General features: G+C 34.1%; 1 protein-coding gene and 1 pseudogene across 1 annotated transcript; both read right to left on the reverse strand.

Moving 5' to 3' along the window:
• Positions 1–534: 534 nt before the first annotated feature.
• Positions 535–2,007, reverse strand: LOC145637039 (uncharacterized). Its single transcript, XM_081688554.1, has one exon. It carries the CDS (start codon positions 2,005–2,007, stop codon positions 535–537), a length of 1,473 nt encoding a protein of 490 aa, XP_081544680.1.
• A 1,354-nt stretch (positions 2,008–3,361) lies between these two features.
• Positions 3,362–13,150, reverse strand: LOC145635003 (protopine O-dealkylase-like; annotated as a pseudogene).
• Positions 13,151–24,170: the final 11,020 nt, after the last annotated feature.

The following is a 24,170-nucleotide window of genomic DNA, read 5'->3' on the forward strand; positions in this document are numbered from 1 at the left end:
CTAAGAGTTTGTTAACCTCAGCGTGAATAGCTTCTATCTTCTCAGTAGAGAAGTTCCGCTTTTTCTGTCTAATCGGCCTGAATCCCCTGTTGACATTCAATTTATGTTCCATCACCCCCGGGTGTATTCCTGGCATTTCACTTGCTGAGAAAGCAAAGACATCCGCATTTTCACGCAGCAGGCTTATCAGATTACACCTCATGTCAACATCCATGTCGGCTCCAACCCTAACCGTTCTGCTGGAATCACCCGGCTGCAACTCAATCTACACTGTTTCCCCTCCCGGTAACGGTCTCAGAACTGTTTCCGGCCTTGTGTCAAAGTTACCCATGGATAAATCACGTACTGTAGGCTCTAGTTCTTTTTTAGGATTACTCGATACTGACCCATCTCCGACTGGATTCTTCAAAGCCGTTATATAACAAGACTTTGCCATAACCTGCCCTCCATGAACCTTTTCCACAGCTCCCAAATTTGACACATACGCTATTGTCAAATGGTATGTTGATACAACAGCTTGTACATCATGAATTATCAGCCTTCCATAATAGCATTATAGGCCGATGGAACGTTGACCACCAAAAACTTTGCCATCACATCTCTTGTTGTAGGTCCATCACCCAGCCTTACCGGCAAGACTATGCTCCCTTCTGGCCGTACTGAAGATCCATTAAACCCAATAACTGGGTAGGATACCGGCGTCAGGTATTGCCTCCCTATCATCATCTCATTAAAGGCTTTCATAAAAAGGACATTAGCTGAACTTCCTCCATCTACCAGAACTCTTTTTATGTCAGCCCCATTAATCTTTGTTATCAGAACCAACGGGTCATCATGCGGAAAGACTATCCCCCTTGTATCCTCTTCAGTGAACACAACATCTGGAATTGAAGTTGGTCTTGGGCGACTATCTGTATCCAGGGCATTAATTATATGGCGATGCTCCGATAAATGCTTCTTTGCTCCACTGATTGTCCCTCCATGCACCGGCCCTCCGGTTATCACATCAACCCCTCTCCCTGTTGATAACGGCGGCATTCCTCCAGCCCCCTGCCGGATCACACTACCCTGCGGCCTTTCTGGCCTTACATCAAGCTGTTGCCTTTCAAATTGCCGGGATGAGGGCTGGCTTCCACTCTGATTTAGCCGGTACTGAGATAAATGACCCTTTCTTATCAGCTCTTCTATGTTATCCTTTAGCTGTGTACATTCCTCTGTATAGTGACCCACATCTCTATGGAACATGCAATACTTTTTAGCATCCCTTAGCCTGGCTTTCATAGGAATCGATCTTGTCCATTCTTCTCTGTTCTGATTCACCGAGAAGATCGCCGCTCTAGGCCTATTCAGCGGTGTATATGAACTGTACCGCATCAGCGGTTTTGCAGCCCTAACCTCCTGCCGACTTCCCCCTCCTCTGTTTTGGGTCAAGGTTCTCGGCCTTCCACTTCCTGAAGCTGCACTTTCAAATTGGAACTGACCCTTACCAGCGGAAACACTCTTGTTGCTTGTCTTCATTAGCTCCTCGCTCTTGATGTAATCATGAGCTTTGTTGAAGGTTGCTGCCAGCATTGAGAAGTTCTTTCGCGTCAGATACCGCTTGAACTCAGAATCATTCAGGCCATTCATAAGGGCCATTACTGCTATCTCTTGTTGCAACTTTGGGATCGTGTTTGCCTCGTTATTGAACCGCCTGATATAGTCCCTCAAAGACTCATCTGCCCTCTGTTCGACTGCCATCAACTCTCCTGATGTTCTCTGCCGCACACTATTGCTAACATACTGCCCGATGAACATCTCAGTCAACCTTTCAAAACTATCTACCACCCCATTCTCCAGATTATTAAACCAATCAGCTGCAGCCCCAATCAATGTAGTCGGAAAGACCTTACACCATACAACATCTGAGTTTGTGTAAAGCATCATATGCCCCTCGTATGACGTTATAAACCTTCCCGGATCTCCTCTTCCATCATACCTACATGTCGGCATCTTGATCTTCTCCATCGGCTGATCCAAGATGCTTTGCGCAAACGGTGACGCTCTTAATTGTACCACAGTTCGCGGTACCTGCCCTTCAACCTGGGAACTTCTCTGCTGATAGGTTCTTGTGATAACAGTTCGGCTTGATGACTCCCCCTCTAGCTGCGTGACGTGGTGTGGTATGCGTCCTTACCGGTGTTTCTTCTCGGTGGTGCCTTGGTGATCTTGTTACTCGATTGGACTGTTCACCTTGATTAGCTAGCGACACCCCCCTTCTGCCTGAGCCATTTCGGCATCTTTTCTCTTTTTGCTCATTGCAGTCATTACCCTTGCTGCTACCTGCAATTCTTCTGGCGTAAACTCCGCCATGGGATCTACTGTTGTTCCACTTTGCCTTTCTGGGGTTAACGGCATGTGAAACTGATTTTCCTCCAATGTATGTGTTTCATCTTCTATCTCAATTTCTGGCTGCGTTGTGATTGGTCGATTTACTGTTTTACTTATTATCGGTGTCATATTGTTTCCGGCCATAATTATTGTTATTTTTATGTGTGTGGTTCTTAGGCGATAGAAGTAATCACTGGTCCCCTCCTTCTAGCGCCAAATTGTTTCTGTCTGGATCCGATAACCCGAGAACCCAAATCCGAGATCCTAATACTCCTATCGGCAGCCCGAGAACCTACACAATTGAACAGAAGTTAGCTAACCCCGGGGTGCTCCGGGGATAACCACTCCGATGATAAAGTTAGAATGTGTTTAAGAGAAGGTAAATAAGAAAGAGAGAGAAGAGAGAGAGAGAGAGAGAGAGAGAGAGAGTGTGTGTGTGTGTGTAATTAATACCTCATTAATGACTCCCAACCTACTATTTATAATAAGTACCATGACAGGTGTCTACAAAGCATGCAAAGCCTTTTCTGCCAAGTGTCAAGCTGCTCTTGCCACGTGCCAAGTATCGACAGGCCGATATGTCTGCTTTACCAAACATATCTGCCCATTTATCAGCTCTACCGGGTTTAGATCCGAATTTGTAAAAGATGTCGGCCCATCCTACATATCCTCCCATACACATCCCATACCTACTGAATCTGAAACATAAAATTAAAAGATATATATAAAAAAAAATATAAACAAATAAATAAAACTAAATAACTATATATATCTTCTTATAATAAAATTAGAAAATGAAATTTAATTATTTTATTTACTCTTCGACAACTCTAATTCGACTAATCATACTTAAATTTTTGATTGAGGTCAATCAATCTTGTGATTAACAGACGACTCAACAAAAGTAAATAAAAACAATAAAATAACGATATTTATTCGTTAGAACCACATCAATAAATGTATAGCTTCAACTATTTATTAAATCCACTTATCATTGTAACCTTATAGCTTCTAGATGTGATTTTCCATTGAGCTTATTAGCAAAGAACTCCTTGTAGTATTGTGTCAATGGTTGCGTTCGGAAAAGTGGAGGATTAAGGGGACTAGGAGTGAAAGTTCGGTTTTCGGTTTGGTTTATTGCCCAAACCGAAACCGAACCACTTTATTTCGGTTTTTGAAATTTTCAAACCACACCGCACCACTTTAATTTTGAAACCGAACCAAACCAAACAACCTAAATTTCGGTTTTCTTAAAAAAACCAAACTGCACCGAATTTTCCTATCAAGCATCATAAACATCAAATTTTGCAAAAATACCGAACCAAACCACACCAATCAAAACCGAACCAAATGTAACCAAACCAATCCATATAAACATAATTAAACAAGTTTTAATATCAAAGTTACAAAACCAAACCAAACCAATTCATACAAACATAATTAAACAAGTTATAACATAATTTAACAACTAAAACATATTTTAACATAGTAGTAGCATAATGGCAGAATAGCACGTCAGCGCCAGCAGCACACAGTAGCGTCGGAGCATGAACACAGCAGCAGCAGCAGCATTTAGGAGAAGAAGTAGCAGCAGTAAGGAGAAGAAGCAGCAGCAGTAAGGAGCAAAGCAAATAGGCGAAATTGCAATTGAGCTTAGCAAATAGACGATATTGCAATTGGATAGCAGTAAATTAAAAGATTAATAGCATACATTTGGATGGTGGAAAGTGGACGATAGTTGATGGTCGGTGGACGCTCGCCGGTGGAATGGTGAACTGAGTGGAGTTATTGGAGTATGAGATATTGAGAGGCTGAGATTGAGAGTCAGAGAGAGTGAGAGATGAGAGGCTGAGATTGAGATTAGGTTTTTTTTTTTTTTTTACTTTATGTACTATATAGAGTTGGCTAGGTCTTTTTGGGGTTGGGCCGAAATTTCGGTTCGGTTTCGGTTTTTCGGTTTTTCAATTTTTGAAACCGAAACCGAACCACTTAATTTCGGTTTCTTGACTTTGCAAACCGCACCGAACCACTTAAGGAAAAAAACCGAACCATATTTCTAATTCGGTTTGGTTTTCGGTTCGGTTTGGTTTTAAACCAAATTTGTTTCACCCCTAAAGGGGACCAACAATACTCTTAGCTGGTCCTATTTCAGAATCAATGTTAGGGCTATTAAATGTGCCAACTGATATCCTCTCCTTCGTTGAGTTCAATGTTGCTTTGTGCTCAATACTTCGATATATTCCATTGCTAAAAATCTATCAATCACCAAGATAAACTTGAGGATGCATTAAGCCAATAAAAAATATGAATAGAAATGTTTAAGCAAGAAATAAATTCCACTGAAAATGAAGGGTGATTAATCTATATTTGATTTCATGACCTTTTTATCACGTAGGTTCTGATACTATGTAAAAAAAAATCATATCAACCAAAATATTTAAACCTATAATTAAAGCTTAGCAATATGTTTTGTAAACTATACAAAAGTACATGAATACAAACTTTTACAAAAAAAAACAATTACAGTATATTACTAGATTAAACTCGTGCACTACATGATTTAAATAATTTTATTATTATGCATATGAAATAATTTTGTTATCATACATACAAAATTAATTTTATCATTTCTGTAAAAATTAGTGGCAGTTATTTTTTAGGAAAATTTGCAAATTGCAGCCATTTTAAATTTTTTTTGCAAATTGCAGCCCAAAAGTTCGTATAAATTGTAAATTGCAGTCCGATTAAATTTTTTCATCGGTTTACATGTTGAAAAATCTACGATTAAGGTTTTAGAGGTCATTTTATTCCTTTAGGATCCGAATTGAGCTCGGAATTAGCAAAAAAATAACTTAAGTGTCTCTTATTTACAGTTTCCCACAAATCGATACGCTTAAGTTACGCAAAACGAGATACTTGCGTTATTTTGTTTTTAAAATTCCGAGCTCAATTTGGACCCCTAAGGGCTAAATTGGCCCCTAAAAGCTTAATCGAAGATTTTCCAACTTGTAAACCGATGAAAAAGTTGAATCGGGCTGTAATTTACAATTTATATGAACTTTTGGGCTGCAATTTGCAATTTTTTTTTAAATGGCTGCAATTTGCAAAATACGAACTTTAAATGGCTGTAATTTGCAAATTTTCCTCTTTTTTAATAAAAAATGTATAGTGTACACTAAAATAATAATTGTTAAAAAAAAATTAAAATAATAAAGATGTTATGAAATATTATATGGATATCCATTATCCTCCTTTATCATTTCGGAATGTTCTAGAAGTAGGGTTTATTGTTATCTAAGCAAACCCTAATTATTATAGTCTAATTATTATTATAATAGACTGATCTATTATCTCTCTAATTTCTCCTCTTTCTCTTTAATTTTATAACACGTTATCAGCACCAATGCTCTACCCGATTGAATCAAGTTATTATAGCTAAAATCAGGTACGTCTAATAAAATTATTATATATACAATTACCACAATTTTTTGTAATAGTTGTGGCCGAAATATTATGTTGTATCTCGTATTCTGCTTTGCACATAATCCAATCCTTCATATGATTCTGCAACTGAACTGTTCAATAATTTTTTTTTTTTTTCTTAGTTACCACCAAACAAGTATGTGCGGCTATCTTTTATAATTTATTTAATAATATCTATTATGCTTATAGATTTAATTTAGCACCAGGATTGAAAGCTATTAAGATGATATTTGCATTGTCATGTACAGGTTATTGTAAAGTCTTTTTGTATTGTTTGAATAATAGTAATTGACTTTTATCTTGTTTGTTGACACTTATGTTATAATAAATTTTGAATTGTATGCGACCACATTGACTTGTAAAATATACAATTCGATAGCTTGTTGACTTGTGTGGAGTGCTAATTATATTATTCATCATTTGATTATTGTAGTATCATTTTAATTGATGTATGAATATGAATTTGCTTAGGATTATATACTCACTGCCTAAATTTCTATTAGATCTTGTTTATACATGATAAAAATGTTATGAACTATGGTTATGTACCTTATCGCAACCAATTAAATTAGATCTCAATACTTATTAAAGAACTGCATATACTATATTATGTTATTTTGATCTGATATAAAGTAGTATGAATATTCTAGATGTTAATTATTACCAATAATTTGCATTAGATTCTATGAGTACTATTGCGGAATATAATATTGTTTCATACTGTAATCTGATATTGTTTATCATGAAACAATCCTTGATTTGTTCTGTAATTATTTATCATATGAAGAGTTTTGCCGATTAGCTAAATATCAGTTTTAGCCACTTCAATAATTATCTTTGCATGATAAACCATACATGTTTATCTTTAGCATTTAACATTTTGATATTGTATAACAATTTTAATGATTATCTAACATACTATGTGTGCTTGATAGCATGTTCATGATTATATTTTCACATTAAATGATTAATACTAGTATTATAATTTTTATTTCTAGTTAAATAGTACCCTATTTGTTTAATTTGAAAGCCTGTGTCGATGATGTAATTCAATAATTTGTGTTTCCGTTACCACCAAAAATTTGAACCGGAATGAAGATCCTACTAATACTTCTTTGGTGACTTTTTAAGATTTGATGCAATATCTAGTTAAATTTCAGCGTGCTACTTCTTACCAATTTTAAATTGTCATACTATGTTAATTAGATTGTTAGTATTGAAGCAGGGTAAGGCAAATAACCTAGATTACGTTTGGTCTAATAATTATATTCTCCGTATTAATCAGTATTAACTATTAACTAATATGGATATTTTGGTTTAAATTGCATGATCTAATAACTAATACCATATAAAGTTTTAAAAGAGTTTGTTGATGTATCTTTCTTTTGGTTGGATATTTTTAATAGCAAACTCTGTGTGAGATCAACTTGGCGAATGATTACTAACTAGACTCACTAGCTCATTTCCAGAAGTGAATGAGAAATTGCATGATTGAAAGAATACTAAACATGTTTGCATGACTATTATATATAGTTTGTGTAAAAAGTTCACAAGGAATTGCAAACATGACTACATAATATTCATTTGAGTAAGAAAAATTACGAGTTAAAGAAATTAAGCAAGACATTATGAGTTTCGTAGTTGAAAAAATGTATTCATTATGCCCATACTTTAATTTTGAGAATTTTCAATATAAAGATTCATATAATTGGGCAAGAGAAAAAGAATAATTTTGTTTTGCTTGATACATGCATTGTTAAAGAATTTATGGCTTAAAAGACCAAGAGATATAAAGATTGTTGGACTATTTGTATACCCTATATGCAAGGATTAGGGGGAGACAATCTTTATTCCATTGCTTTTATGTAATCCTTGCACATGAATAATTAAATATGTTGATGGTCAGTTTGGTACATACACTAGCCTAAATATCTATGACTTATTTCTTAATAGAGGTGGACACATGATAATCAATTATTTAGAATGTTACCATCTTGAAGATAAATATGAATAAATGGCATTACCTATATACTAGCTATAAATGTATATATAAGCTGATGTCCTATAAGGACAAGATCAGTTGCTATTGAAACTAGCACACCTAAAGTGTGGTAATCCAAAGGGTTACAACGATAAGAATCCTTGGAAGAGGGAATGAGCAATAATTGACAATGACAAATATGAGTAAGTGACACATTTTTAATTGATTGATCTCCTAAAGATATCATTTCTATTACAGTAAAGAGTGTTATGATTATATAAAGTACTCCAGAAGAGTATAAAAAGTTGTCCAACAAAAAAAAAATAGCATGTATCAAGATTACAATCAATGCTCTAGCGGAGTATGAGTATTAGTTAATTGTCTTGCCAGTTGTAGAAAGAAACACATTGATGTATTTATATCACAACCATGCATAAAGTATCTTTAATATGGTGATCACCAGTATTATAAAACTGACAATATTTTAAATACTTACTAAAGAAAAAGTGATTATTGGATGTGATAATTAAAAAATTAGGCCATCCGGGGTTTAATAAATTCCCGTTATGAAAACCTAAAGTTTCAACTTATATGAAAGAAATAATGTGTTGACGCTATATTATGTTAAATATATGAAATAAATTGAATGGCAAGACATAACATAGAGATTGAGCTATATTTAGATTGTGATTTTTAATAGTTTGTGTAAAAAGAAAAGTTCAAGAGATAATATATTGGCTTTTCTGAATAATTGGTGACCAGAAGCTCACTAGAATAATTTATATGTTGACAAATATTAGGTGACCAGAAACTCACCACGTACAAGTTATATGTGAAAATTTTAAGTAACTAGTATTACTATCAATGTTTCTAGTTATCCCGAAAATCACCACCTAGTGAAATTACAAGAAAGTTTATATTTGTATAACAATTCTCTTGATTGGGTCTATTGTATGTCAGCACATAAGGAATAGAATAAGAAATTAGCAACTGCACAATTTATTACCCCCTGTTAATATTCTAGAAGAGAGCAAAATTTCATTATTCTCCAGAAGAGTTAGAACTTTGTTGAATATATATGATTATCCTACGAGATAAATTTGATGCACATGAAATTATATTCTAAGTTGGTGAAAAATTGCCCCAACATTTAAGATATTTTACCAACTTAGGGGGAAGAATTGAAGTAAGTTGGAAAAATTATAATACTATAAATAGTTAATCCCTCTATGATACTTTGTAAAGTTACATGCCAACTTTTGTATCAACATATGTTGCACATCTATGATTTGATTTGTATACCGTTATGACCCATCTAGAGGAATAGAGATATATATTTTGATTATGGTGATAATGATATTATGTGCATACATTAAGATAGATCTTGCCAATTTACTTTAAATCATTGCGCCTGAAGTGTAGTTTGTATGATCGATTCCAATATAAATATGCGATATACGACAAGATAGTGCAGTTGATACTTTTAAAGTATAATAATAGTATATTAATACCATAGTGTGAGAAATACCCTTGATACGTGGTATAGATATCTGAATTATTATAAAAGATGGCCTATTATGTTAGAAAAGTTATGACGGTACCAATAAGAAATGCATTCAGATATCATAGTAAAATAGCATGCGAAATATACGTTATAGGAATTTTATGATACTAGTACACAATGGAACCAATGAATAATATGCATATGCATGATAGAATGGACTAGTGAATAAGGGATCTGAAATATATGTCAATTTTATTGTCGACATAATGATAATGATCAAAAGTTTATTATGGACCAGAAGTCCAATGAAATATGGATTTTTAAATCCACACTGTACAGTGTCTTGCATCATTTTGAGTCTTATGTTCATGTGCATGTGTGAGTCATAAGTTAATGGATATTTATTGCATATATAGGAAGTTGTTAGATGCATTACTCACTGTATATTCATTAATATGTTATCATATTTTCTATATCTCATATTGCACACATTAATTTCTAACAATAACTGTGGTGTATGTAAATGTTTATTCAAAGTATAGTAAAATATGTTTACAACTTTGATGAAAAATTAGAAAGAGCTATTAATATTCCAATGGGCTTATAATTGTGATGAAATTATTGATGACACCGATTTAATTGCACATTATGAATTAAGAAGAGTTCTTGAAGAACTTATATACGACCTATTGTAATATTCAGCCCTACAAAGTTTATATCTTGAATTTGCAATTATTATCAAACTCTTGAAAATCTATGTACGTAACAACATTATTGACATCTCAACCTGAAGTTTGAGCATATGAGAGTTAATGAGATTAACTATTTGTATTTGCAAGAGAGTTATCGTGTCAATTATGAAACGTCTAAGAATATCAATGGATCACTTATGCGTGACAATATTTTCTTATGGTCTAGAAGAACCATGATTAGCGTATATAATTACGTGTGTTATATTATAATTCATATGAGAAGAATGATATTAATAATATTAAGTTTTGTAATCAAATTATTACTCGTATTAATGAATGTTTGATCAAATAATGATCATCAATATTTATTATCAACGACTTCCAGAAGAAATCATAACCGTATAAGTTTATCCTTTGAATCAATTATTAAACAGATATTTGAAATAATGATATTAGAGATAAACACATGTATGGTGAAATGAAGACTTTTCACATGTTCATGTGAAGAGATCAATGAGTGATATTATACTAAATATGAGAAGATATCTAACATATTGGATTCATTGCTGCGACACTAGAAGATCTCAAGCTATGTATTCATCAGGGGAGAAAATACGCGCTGCACTCTTTTTCCCTTGACCATGGTTTTGTCCCACATTGGGTTTTCCAAGTAAGGTTTTTAACGAGGCAGCATCTTGAGCGTATTACGAAGAGTGTTGTACTATTTTTCCTTCATTAGGTTTTTATCCCATAGGGTTTTTCCTAATAAGGTTTTAACGAGGCACACTCTTTGATAACGGACATCCAAGGGGGATTGTTATGAAATATTTTATGGATATCCATTATCCTCATTTATCATTTCGGAATGTTCTAGAAATAAGGTTTATTGTTATCTAAGCAAACCCTAGTTATATTGTATGTATGTATATATATATCCAACTCTATGGAATAAAATAGACCGATCTATTCTCTCCCTAATTTCTCCTCTTTCTCTTTAATTTTATAACAAAAGACAATTTATGACATCATCAATATAAATGGATTCAATGTGAGAATGACACGTAAGATAATTTAAGGGATGATGATGTCAGCAATGTTTTGTTTTAATAATAGTTAATAGATATGCATACCTCCAAAGCGTCTCCAATGTTAACAACAAAAGCATTTTCAAGGGGCATAACGGGCACCCAATTACCATCTTTCTTGATTTCGAGACCTATGGTGCCATTCAGCTGATAAAGGATGGCAAGGGCAGTTGCGTCCGAGTGAGGTCTGAGGCCTATGGCCTTATTAGGCTCAGGACATGGAGGGTAGTAATTCATCCTCATGGTTTGATGCATTTCATTGAATAACTCTGTCATTTCACCCTCGTCGATCCCTAATGCTTTAGCCATCTTGTTTAGGAGAGTTTGGGCTAAATCTTTTATTGCCGCTATGTAAGCTTCCAATGTTACACTGTCACACACATTTTATTAACAATTTCTCGCCAGTTAATTATAATACAAATTTATAACCTTGATAAACAAAATTTGTTAATCAACAAATATTTAATAGCAACAAAATTTTGTCCCATCTTTTTCAAATATTTTCGTTTAAAAATAATACTTCCTCCGTTTTTATTTTACTGCACCATTAGGACTATTACACTATTCACTTAATCTTCTTTGACCATCATTTGTGATCTATCCATTCGGAAAAATATAGTCATGTGGGATCTATTTAGATTCGTCTGGAAATCTTCTTTTCAAATATCAATTTTTTATAATTTTTACAAAAGCATAATTAAAGATAGGTTAATTTTTAAATTACCACCAAAAAATGTACCCATTTTCGAACCAACCACCCGTTTAATTTTTTATTTAAAATTACCACCCCTTAAATTAAATAAATGCTCAGATTACCACCCATTTACAAAATCCGGTGGATTTTCTGTCTGTAGGCCCCACCTAACACTAAGTTTGACCCTTTTGCCTGATTTTTCCCCGATTTTTCACTTTAAAAATGCTCTCTAAACTTTAATTCACATTTCCTTCACCAAATTCTAACAAATTCCAAAGAGAAAAATATGAATTGAAGTTAAGAGAGCGTTTTTAAAGAGAAAAATCGGGGGAAAAAATCAGTCAAAAGGGTCAAATAAACGTTAGGTCGGGTCCACAGACGGAAAATCCACCGGATTTTTGAAATGGGTGGTAATATGAGCATTTATTTAATTTAAGGGGTAGTAATTTAAAATTAAAAATTAAACGGGTGGTTAGTTCGAAAATGGTTACATTTTTGGGTGGTAATTTAAATATTTTTCAAAAAGTGCATTGGCAAGCATGAAATCCATCATGATGCAATACAAAAAGAACGGAGGAAGTAGTAAGTTTTAGTTACTCTATTAAAAAGATGTTACAGGGAGAATTAGAGAGGAACCTTAAATTTTGAGGCAACTTATTGTAAAGTCCTGGTTTTCTCAATTCAGGAGGAAGTGTAATTAAGAAGAACATATCACACCATTCAAGTTTTTGGTCTTCCGAAACCACAAACAACTGCCCAAATCCTTCTTGATTGTCTTCTTGTTGCTATAGTTTCTTCTTTTTCTCCATTGGAAGCTTCAAGAAATTGGTTACTTCTATCTTGAAAGTTTCCAACAATGAAGTGCTAACTCCGTGATTTACTACCTAATTAGCAAATTAAATTGAATTTGTCAAGCTAATAATATGATCTTCCAATCAAGGTTCAATGATACTCTTAATATACTTTCTACCATGTAGATAATCTTTTCGTTTTGTGACAAAAAAAATAATAATTTATAAATAGTTTTTTAGTAGTACTTGTTAACATGATAAATATTTAATGGTAACAAATTAATACCTGGAAAAACCCCCACTCTTTGCAAGCCAAGTGAAGTTTGTTTAGTTCTTCATAGTTCTTACAATCACCGTGGAGCAGCCTTTGAAGATCAATCACCGGAATCGATAACGGCAATGAAGGGTTGGTCGGACAATCCGGACGGTCGCCGTTCTCTATCACATATCTTGAAGGGATATTGGTTATGGACTCCTTGGCTAGCTCTTGTACACTGGGCACTATTATAGATTTTCCTAAGTTAATCACTTTTGGTGCTTCTTTCTCCATGTTTCTTTTGCTCTTATCAAGCATTATGATCCCAACTATATAATAGTCTAAACATTAATTATTAAGTATCATAATTATTGACTATAACTTTTCGTCTTTACATGACCTTATGTTGGTTATAATAGTCCAGACCAGGAGTACGATTCTATTCCTACACTCACTCACACAGTATAGCTGCCAATTTATTCTTGTAACAGAATTAGTTAGCTGAGTCAGCATTAATTATGTTAGCTGGAAATTAGTTATAAGATATAAATACACTTCCTCTTCTATAAATTCATTATTCAAAAATAAAAACACAGAAATTCTTTTTCCTCAATTTCTCTCTCTAGATTCTTCCTCTCAATTGCTACGATTAACATGGTATCAGAGCAATAGGTCTCTGTTTCTGGTTGATTTCCGCAAATTCTTGATGTTCTTTGATTGATTTCTGCTGCTTCATGTTGTGGATTGTTCTTCGCCATTGATGTTCTTGAGGTTCTGAAATTCTGGTGAAATTTTCTGAGTCGTTTTTGGTACGTTTTCTGCTCGATTGTTAAATCTTCAATCGATTCTTTGTTGATTCGAGTTTTTCGATTTGATTCTGTTGCTGTGATTGTTGTTGCGATCTTCTTGCGGTGTTTTTGGAGTGATTTTTCTAGTGAATTGCTTAATTGATTGTGCAATTGCATTCTTGAAGTTGCAATTACTTGTTATTTTTTGCGATATTGTGAGATTGATCGGCTGGAATTTTGTGTATATCGATTGTTTGAGGTTTATTCTCTGTTTTTTATCTTGATCGATTTCTTGTTTTGAGATGGCTAATTTGGATCCTACTGCTGTTCCTGGTAGTGTGTATTACATTCATCCTTCTGATGCTACGAATAAAACCTTAGTTTCTGATGTTTTTGATGGAAATGGTTTTGGTGAATGGAAGAGGTCTATATTGCTGAGTTTGTCTTCTAGGAACAAATTAGGTTTCATTGATGGAAGTTTAGTTCAACCTAGTCCTACTGATGCAAATCATAAGGCATGGTGTAGATGCAATGATTTGGTTCTAGGTTGGCTTCTGTTTGCTTTGGAAAAGAGCATTGCAAAGAGTGGTATTGTAAGACAGCCAAGGATCTTTAGGATGATCTTGAGGAGAGATTTGGTCATACTTCAGCCGCACAACAATATGCTTTGTATCAGCAACTAGCTGAGTTACAGCATGGTCTCACTGAACCTGTTTCAGTTTTCTTCACAAAGATTAAGTCAATTTGGGATGAAATGGATAGTAATGAGCCTTTGCCTATTTGTTCATGTGCTGCTTGTACTTGTCTTATAACTAAAAAGATGCTTAAGATTCAGCAGGACCAAAGATTAATGATGTTCTTGATGAAACTCAATGATAAGTATGCTATGGTAAGGACAAACATACTTATGATGCAACCCTTGCCTACTATTTCTATTGCCTATCGTTTGTGCATGCAAGAAGAGAAGCACAAGGAAATGAGTGCTGGAGCTTTGATAACAAATGAGCCAATGGCTTTTGCTGCTGGTAGAAGGTTTAATGATAGACCATTTGATAGAAATCTCAAGCAACAGAATCCTACAGGAGGTTTTTCTGGGAATAAGAATCAGAACAATGCTGTTGGGACTAAGAGAGAGTGGTTTTGTGATCATTGTAAGATGCCTGGTCATGGCATAGAAAGGTGCTTCAAGTTGCGTGGTTATCCACCTGGATGGAATGTTTGGAACAATTCTAAAGAATCTGGTCAAACTAATTTCACTCAGAACAACAAAAGAACTGCTAATTTTGCTCAGGCTGATTCTGATCTTGATAATTCTCAGAATGATAAAAGTGTTGATGAACTCATAACACCTCAAATGGCAGTGGAACAATGTAACAAAATGATGAACATGCTTGTGAAACAACAGCAGCTTCAGGAATCTGAGAAAATAGACAATTCCAGAGAGAATGTTCATAATGGCAGTGCACTGTTTGCAGGTAAATTCTGCTTCATGTCTTTTGTTCCTACTCTATGGATAATTGACAGTGGTGCCACTGACCATATTTGTCACAGCTTAGATGTTTTTCATACTTATAAATCTTTGTCAGACCTTGATAATACTATCACTATTCCTGATGGTAGCACAGTGACAATCACACACATTGGTGAAGTTAAGTTGAATGACCATATCACACTTAAAAATGTGTTATATGCACCTGATTTTCAGTTTAATCTGATATCAGTTCATAAGTTGTGTGCAGACTTAGCCTGTTCTGTTTCCTTTACTCACAACTCCTGTCTCATTCAACCTTTGCATCTTGGTGATTTGAGGCATGGTTTATATTTCTTAGAGGTTAAACAACACAAGGAAGATTCAAGTTCAGCTGTTGCTAATAATAATGTACATATAGCTTCAGTGTCATGTAATGCTCTTGCTGCCTTGTCTAGAGTTGATGAAGCCATGTTATGGCATCTAAGGCTAGGACATATTCCTTTGAATAAATTGAGTCTAGTAAAGAATAATGTTGATGTAAAGGCTCTTGACAGCTGTATTTGTCAAGTTTGCCCTGCTGCTAGACAGTCTAGATTGCCTTTCCCTGATAGTAGTGTGTCTAAGTTTCCTTATCAACTCATTCACATAGATGTTTGGGGTCCCTTGTCTTTTTCTAATCATAATGTTTGTAAGATGTTCTTAACCATTGTTGATGATTTCACAAGAAACACATGGATTCATTTACTGAAATACAAATCTGATGTTGTTTCAGTTATCCAAAATTTTGTCTCTTATGTTGAAACTCAATTCAATTCTTCTATTTTGTCTGTGAGAAGTGATAATGCTAGGGAATTGACTGAGGGAGATATGCTACAATTTTATAATTCCAAGGGTATTGTTATACAGAAAAGTTGTGTTGAAACTCCACAACAAAATGGAGTTGTGGAGAGAAAACACAAACACATACTTGAGGTTGCTAGGAGCCTATATTTTCAGTCCAAAATACCTATTCATTATTGGGGAGACTGTGTCTTGTGTGCTGTCCATATCATCAATAGAACACCTCTTAAGGTTTTAGGTTTCATGTCTCCATATGAGAAGTTGTTTGGGAAACCACCTAATATTGATGACTTGAGGGTATTTGGGTGTCTTTGTTTTGTCTCAACCATGAAACAAAACTGGGGTAAATTTGAACCAAGGGCTGAACCTTGCATTTTTATTGGTTATTCACCTTGTCAAAAAGGTAACAAAGTTCTCAATCTGAAATCCAGAAAGATATCAGTCACTAGGGATGTTGTGTTTCATGAAAAAAATTTCCCATTTCATCATACTATTCCATCTGATCCTGCAACCTATTCTACACCTTATGTTCAAATTTTTGTTCCTTCTTCAACATCCTTTGATGAAATGAATTTTCATGATTTCCCTGATATTTTTTCTCCTGATCAATCTCTTTCTTCTTATTCTCAACCATTTCCATCACCACAAATTTTTTCTATTCCTGATCCTACACAATCACCACATCATTCTCCAACACCACATTCTCCATCTCCTTCACCGATTTCTTCTCTTCCTGTTCCCACCTCAGTTCCTACTCAACCTCCTATATCTTCTGTCAGAACATCAGATAGACCTACAAGAATTCCTAAACATTTTTCTGATTTTTATCTCACTCTTCCATCCACAAAATCCATTTCTCACACCAACCCCACATATTCTAGAATAGCTAACATCAATAAACACTGGTGTAATTTGGTGTGTTTTAAGGATCTTCCTGGTTTACAGAGAGATTTTATTGCTCAATCCTCTACAGAAAGAGAACCTACCTCATACAAGGAAGCTTCACAAGATCCTAATTGGGTTGCAGCTATGGATAAAGAATTACAGGCCTTAAGAGTGAATAAAACTTGGGATCTGGTTTCTTTGCCTTCTGGTAAGAAGCCTATAGGCTTTAAATGGGTCTACAAGATAAAGAGAAAAACTGTTGGGTCCATTGAGAGATATAAGGCAAGGCTAGTTGCCAAAGGGTACTCACAAAAGTATGGAATTGATTACACTGAGACTTTCTCCCCTGTTGTAAAAATGGAAACCATCAGAAGCATTATTGCAATTGCAGCCTCTAAAGGGTGGGAAATATCACAGTTGGATGTGAATAATGCTTTCCTACATGGAGAGCTTGATGAAGAGGTTTACATGACAGCTCCTGAGGGTCTTTCCAATCCTGACAATTTGGTTTGCAGACTTAATAAATCTCTCTATGGTTTGAAGCAAGCTTCAAGGCAGTGGTTTGCCAAATTGCATAATGAACTTCTGTCTCAAGGTTTCAAGCAAAGAAAAAATGACTACTCTCTTTTCATCAAGCAAGGTCATGGTCATATGACTTTGGCAGCAGTCTATGTAGATGATATGATTCTAACTGGGACTGATCCTTTAAGTATTTCTGCCCTGAAGCAGCATCTTGACTCCTTGTTTGGGATCAAAGATCTTGGAAAATTAAGCTACTTTCTTGGATTAGAAGTGGGATATAATCCTCAGGGTATCACTTTATCTCAGCATAAGTTGACACAAGAATTGCTTCAGACTCCAGGGATCTCTGATTGTAAACCTGTTGTTACACCATTGCCTATGCATCTAAAACTCACTGCTGTCGATGGAGCTCTTTACAGTGATCCTGAGTTATATAGATGTTTGGTGGGCAAGCTGAATTTCTTGTCTAACACCAGGCCAGACATTTCATATACTGTTCAGATGCTGAGTCAATTCATGCAGACTCCTAGAGAGCCACATTTTCAAGCCCTTTTACACACACTCAGGTATATAGCAGGTACCTCAGGACAAGGTATTCTGATGAGAGCAGATAATCAGATTACTTTACAAGCCTTCTATGATAGTGATTGGGGCTCCTGTCCAGATTCTCGAAGATCAGTTACTGGTTACATACTTTTGTTAGGAAAATCTCCTATCAGCTGGAAAAGCAAGAAACAAGGAATTGTCTCTACTTCAAGCTCTGAGGCTGAATATCGTGCAATGGCTAATGCTTCTTCAGAGGTAGCCTGGATGGTTCGATTACTTGAGGAGTTGGGTGCTACTGGGTTAAAGCCAGTTACTTTGCATTGTGACAACCAGAGTGCTTTGCATATTGCAAAGAACCCTGTGTTTCATCATCGAACCAAACACATAGAAATCGATTGTCATTTTACACGTGACAAAGTTCTTGAAGGTTTGCTCCAGCTTTCTTATCTTCCTACTTTAGAGCAGCTTGCAGATGTATTTACCAAAATTCTGCCTTCATCCAAGTTCAACCATTTGTTGTCCAAGCTTGGAATGGTTTCACCCCTTCCTAGCTTGAGGGGGGGTGTTGGTTATAATAGTCCAGACCAGGAGTACGATTCTATTCCTACACTCACTCACACAATATAGCTGCCAATTTATTCTTGTAACAGAATTAGTTAGCTGAGTCAGCATTAATTATGTTAGCTGGACATTAGTTGTAAGATATAAATACACTTCCTCTTCTGTAAATTCATTATTCAGAAATAAAAACACAGAAATTCTTTTTCCTCAATTTCTCTCTCTAGATTCTTCCTCTCAATTGCTACGATTAACACCTTATCCAAAGATTCAACACCACAATGTTATTACTACGTATATCGCAATTATATCACGGACATCCAACAAACCAACTATCAAATCATTTGTCTGTTTTTTTATATTTCAATTATTTCATAATTATTATTAAGGGATGTACATCGAAGTATGACTTCATTTAACTACTATGGGTCCCTCTTCTTAATTTGCCATAAAGCTCAACTTCGATTGCTTCGTCTAAAAAAACCTCTACAGCTACCGACATCATTCTATGCCACTTTCAGTCACCTAATTTGTGAGTTTCTATTCTCGTAGACTTCTTGATTTCTCTGTCCAAAGGCTAGAGTTTTAATACTATTTCGGTGTTTTTTTAGTGTTACAGTTTTACCGGCACATAGTTTTAGGAAATTTAATTGACTTAAATAAAATAATTTATAAGTGGGGTAGTTGAAGTATTAAAAAATTATAAAAGAAAGATAGTGGGTTAATAGTTTATTGAAAAATAATGAATGTGTGAGGAAATATATAATAAAAAAGTAGTAGTGAGTTTGGGTGGAGACCATGAAAGGAGAGAGATCGATATAAAATTTTAATGTAGTTTTTTGCCAAAAAAGGAAGTGTAACACTTATTAAAAACACGGCCGGATTTGGTAAGTGTAACACTTATTAAAACACGGAGTGAGTATTTATTTAGGAAATTTTGACAATTACCACCTACTATTATTTCCATTTTAGTAATTATTACCCATTATTTTATATTATTTTTTTGAAAATTACTACCAACTTTTATCTTAAACACTAAATAAATATCCTACCTACTTCGCTCTCAACCATCTTATGACGTCATATGGGCCCCACATAATACCTTCCCTCCCTTTTCCCTCTCATTTCTTATTTCTCACTCGATACTTCACTCACAGGTTCATTTTTCTCTAAAAGAAATCGAAAGCATTGCAATTCACTTCTCCAAACCAAATAATTGATTGGATATTGTTTGCTTTTTTGACTTCATTCAGCGAAAAATTAAATTTGGGAGTAAAGTATTGAGTGACAAATAAGAAATGGGAAAAAAGGGAGGGAAGGTATTATGTGAGGCCCACATGATGTCATAAGGTGGTTGAGAGCCAACTAGGTGGAAACATTTGGTGTTTAAGAAAAAAGTTGGTGGAAATTTTCAAAAAAAAATAATAGTAGGTGGTAATTGCTAAAATGAAAACAATAGTAGGTGGTAAATGTCAAAATTTTCTATTTATTTATACTACTATACGTGAAAAATATATAAATTAACCTATTTTATTTAATTTATTTATTTTTGGTTCATTTTGATGGATAAAATGTAACAAACATGTTAGTGTTGTGAAATAAAGGAAATATGAGGAAAATTAGGGAGAGAATTGATCATACTATTATTCCATATATTATGAGATATATATATACATACACAATAACTAGGGTTTTTATGGAGAGCAATAAAAATATAGACCTAGATTATTCCAGAAAATACAGGGGTACGGTATAAAGAACATCCACAAATATTTCATAACACCCACCCTTGGATGTCCATTATCGGAAACCATGCCTCATTAAAACCATACTAGGAAAATATCATGTGGGATAAAAACCTAATTCAGGAAAAAGAGTATATTATTCTTCGTAATACGCTCAGGATGCTTCCTCATCAAAAACCTTACCAGGAAAACCAACGTGGGACAATATCATGTTTAAGGTATCAGAAAAAGAGTGCAGCTCGTATTTTCTCCCCTGGATGAATGTATAGCTTGAGATCTTCTAATGCAATGAATCCAATATATTTGAGTATCTTCTCACATGGTGCGAAATTATATCACTTCTTGATCTTCGATCCTCCTAATTTGAACTTGCATCTTCTAGTCTTCACATGAACATATAAATTAAATTAAAGTGTCTTCATTTCACTATGTATGGATTTATCTCCATATCATTCCAAACTTTTATTTGAATAAAGTTACATTAAAATTTAAACTTATGCAGCTACGCCTTCTTCTAGAGGTCGTGAATAATAGAAATTGATGATCATTATTTGATCAAACATTCCTTAATGGCAACACATGATATTATTAATGTTGCTCTTCAATCTCGTATGAATTAATAAAACGCATGTAATTATATACATTTATCATGGTTCTTCTAATAAACCATAATAAAACAGTCTCACGCATAAGTATCTTGTTGATATTCTGTAGAATATTCATAATTGACATGATAGTTCTCTTGCAAATACAAATAGTAATTCTCACTAACTTTCATATTCTCGATCTTCAGGCTGAGATGTCAAGGATGTAGTGACATAGAATAAAAGTTCGATGATTAATTACAATATTCAAAATATAAAATTTGTAGGGCTATAAATACGTTGCATATCAGTTCTTTGGGAACTTTTCTTACATTATTTATAAATAATATAAGATCAATGTCATATATAATTTCATCATTATTATAAGCCCATTGGAATATAAATATATCTTTCTAATTTTCATCAAAGTTGTAAATATGCCTTCTATATATATAATGAACATTTACATATACCACAAATATTATATAGAAACTAATGCATGCAATTTGAGATATAGTAAACATGATAACATATTAAATTACAATGACTAATGCATCTAACAACTTTTGACATATGCAAAAAATTATCCATTAACCTATGACTCACACATGTATATGAACATACATATGCCTATAAATAATGCAAGACACTGTACAATGTGGATATAAAATCCATAGTTCATTAGACTTCTGGTCCATGATAAAATTATGATCATTATCATCATGTCGACATCATATATTTCAGATCACTTATTCACTAGTTCACTCTATTATGCATATGCATATTATTCATCGGTTCCATTGTGCATCGGTATCATAAAATTCCTTTACACGTACATTGCGCATGCTATTTTACTATGATATATGAATACATTTCTTATTGGTACCATCATAACTTTATTACATCATAGGCCATCTATTGTAATAATAAATCATATATTTATACCACTCTTAGGGTATTTCATACACTATGGTTTTTGTATACTATTACACTATTAGTGTTAACTACACTATCTTGTCAAATATCATATCTATTAGGCATATCTTTATTTTGAACTGATCATACAACCTACACTTCAAGTGTAATGATTCAAGTATAATTGGCAAGAATTTATCTCAATGTATACACATAATTAATATGACCAAAATGTATCTTCAACGCTATGCAACATAAGTAATAACTGAATACAAATCAAATCATAAATGTTCAATATATCAAGATAATTGTTTCTGACGGAATATTCCGTTGAAAATTATTATTTTCGAGTTTAATTCGATCGGAAACCAATTAATAACAAAACAACAGCCCTCTCTTCTGACTTCACGAAACACCAACCACAACCAAAGGGAAGAGAGAGAAAGAAAGAAAGGGAGAAAGAGTAAGAGGAAAATACGGCGCACTCACTGCCGATTCCCCGCCATTCCCCTACCTTTCTCTTGTCCATCCCCCACCGCTTGCGCGCCGACGGTATGTGAATTTTGGTTTTTCTTTTTTTTCGATAAACCCTATCCCCAATAAACATGTGACAAGCCACCACTGTCCCCTTGTCTCTCCCGTTGTCGTTCTCCCATCCATCCACCGCTGTTCGCCGGCCGATTATAAGTATTGTTTTTTTGGTAAACCCTAGCCTGTTTTGGTTGGATAGGGGCCACCACCACCTTCGCATCAGCAACAACAACCACCACCATCTCCAATCTCCGGCCGCTATGTAGCTGGTGGTAAGTGTTGCCCATCTTAATTTTTTTTAAACACTAAAATTAAATCTCACATCATAAACTCTAAATTAGTTTTCAATTTTATTTATTTGTAGGAATTGTGGATTTTCTTGGTCTAATTGTAAATAAAAAGTGCAGATCTAGAGGTTAGTGACATTATAAATCCTAAAATTCTTAGTTTAGTTAATACATGATATCTTAGTGAGTATTTGTATATAGAAATATGTTAGTTTATTTCTGTTTTTAGTGTAGGGTAATTATGTATGTTAGTTTACTTAGTTAAAAATAATTGTTAGTTTAGTTTATTTTGATAAAAATAATATGTTAGTTTAGTTTATTTTAGTATGTTAGTTTATTTAGTTAAAAATAGGCATTAGTTTAGCTTATTTTGATAAAAAAAAATAATATGTTATTTTAGTTTATTTAAGTTTAATTATGTATGTTAGTTTATTTAGTTAAAAAAATTTGTTAGTTTAGTTTATTTTGATAAAAATAATATGTTAGTTTAGTTTATTTTACTTTAATTATGTATGTTAGTTTATCTAGTTAAATGTATTTGTTAGTTTAGTTTATTTTAATAAAAATAATATGTTAGTTTAGTTTATTTTAGTTTAACTATGTATGTTAGTTTATTAAGTTAAAAATAGGCATTAGTTTAGTTTATTTTGATAAAAATAATATGTTATTTTAGTTTATTTAAGTTTAATTATGTATGTTGGTTTATTTTGTTAAAAATATTTGTTTGTTTAGTTTATTTTGATAAAAATAATATGTTAGTTTATGTAGACACCTAAAAATGTCTCCCCAAAACCAAACCTGATGATAAATAACCTTTCACCGCCACTATTGGTCGGGTTTAGTATTTAATCCCGAGAGTGCTTAAAAAATCGTATTTTATTAAATTCATATTTTTGAATGGTCCATGGATTAGTCTTGTTGTTTGGTAAAAGCATAGTTTTAGTTTCAGCCCAACTTATTTTAAGTCCAAACCTTTTTATTTTATTGTTTTATTATTTATTTTTGGCCCAAACCTTTTATTTCTTTTTATTTAATTATTTTCTTATTTTAGCCCGAATAATAAAAGTCAGAAAAAGCCCGAAATTATCAATCGGCACTTAAAAAGCCGAAAGAAATTAGGGTTAAAAATGAATTTAGACGGAAAATGGACTGAAAAATTCCCGCGCCACGGCAGATTGCCACCGTGTCACGGGAATGCTTCCCGTCTGACGGTGGGACTTCTCGTAACACGGGAGGTCTGCTGTGACACGGGACGTTCCGTGTCCTTTCCGCGTAAACCCTTAACGCGTTTTTCATCCCGTTTTCTGAAAATTTCCCGCGTCACTCCAAAACTGTACCGTGTCACGGGAAAGTGTACCGTCTGACGGTACAGTCTGACCGTGTAGTCACGGTACAGTCTGACCGTGTCACGGGATACTTTTTTAGGGTTTTTATCATTTTAGGGTTCTGTGTGCTCCCTCAGCACATTTTCCCTATAAATACCCCCTTATTTCTGATGAACGGGGCACCGAGAATTTTATTATTATTATTTTCTCTCTTCTATGCTATTAACCTAAACACTAGCCTACCCTTTTCACTTCAAAATTCCTTCTTCAAGCACTCAAAGGAGTCCATATTTTACTCGAGGTTCTGTCCTTAAGCC

This window comes from Chenopodium album, chromosome 6, assembly GCF_948465745.1.
Source record: "Chenopodium album chromosome 6, dcCheAlbu1.1, whole genome shotgun sequence".
NCBI classification, from domain to species: Eukaryota; Viridiplantae; Streptophyta; class Magnoliopsida; order Caryophyllales; family Amaranthaceae; genus Chenopodium; species Chenopodium album.

Coding starts and splice junctions, on each gene's coding strand:
- LOC145637039 (XM_081688554.1), bottom strand. CDS start 2,007: ATGGAGAAGATCAAGATGCCGACATGTAGGTATGATGGAAGAGGAGAT.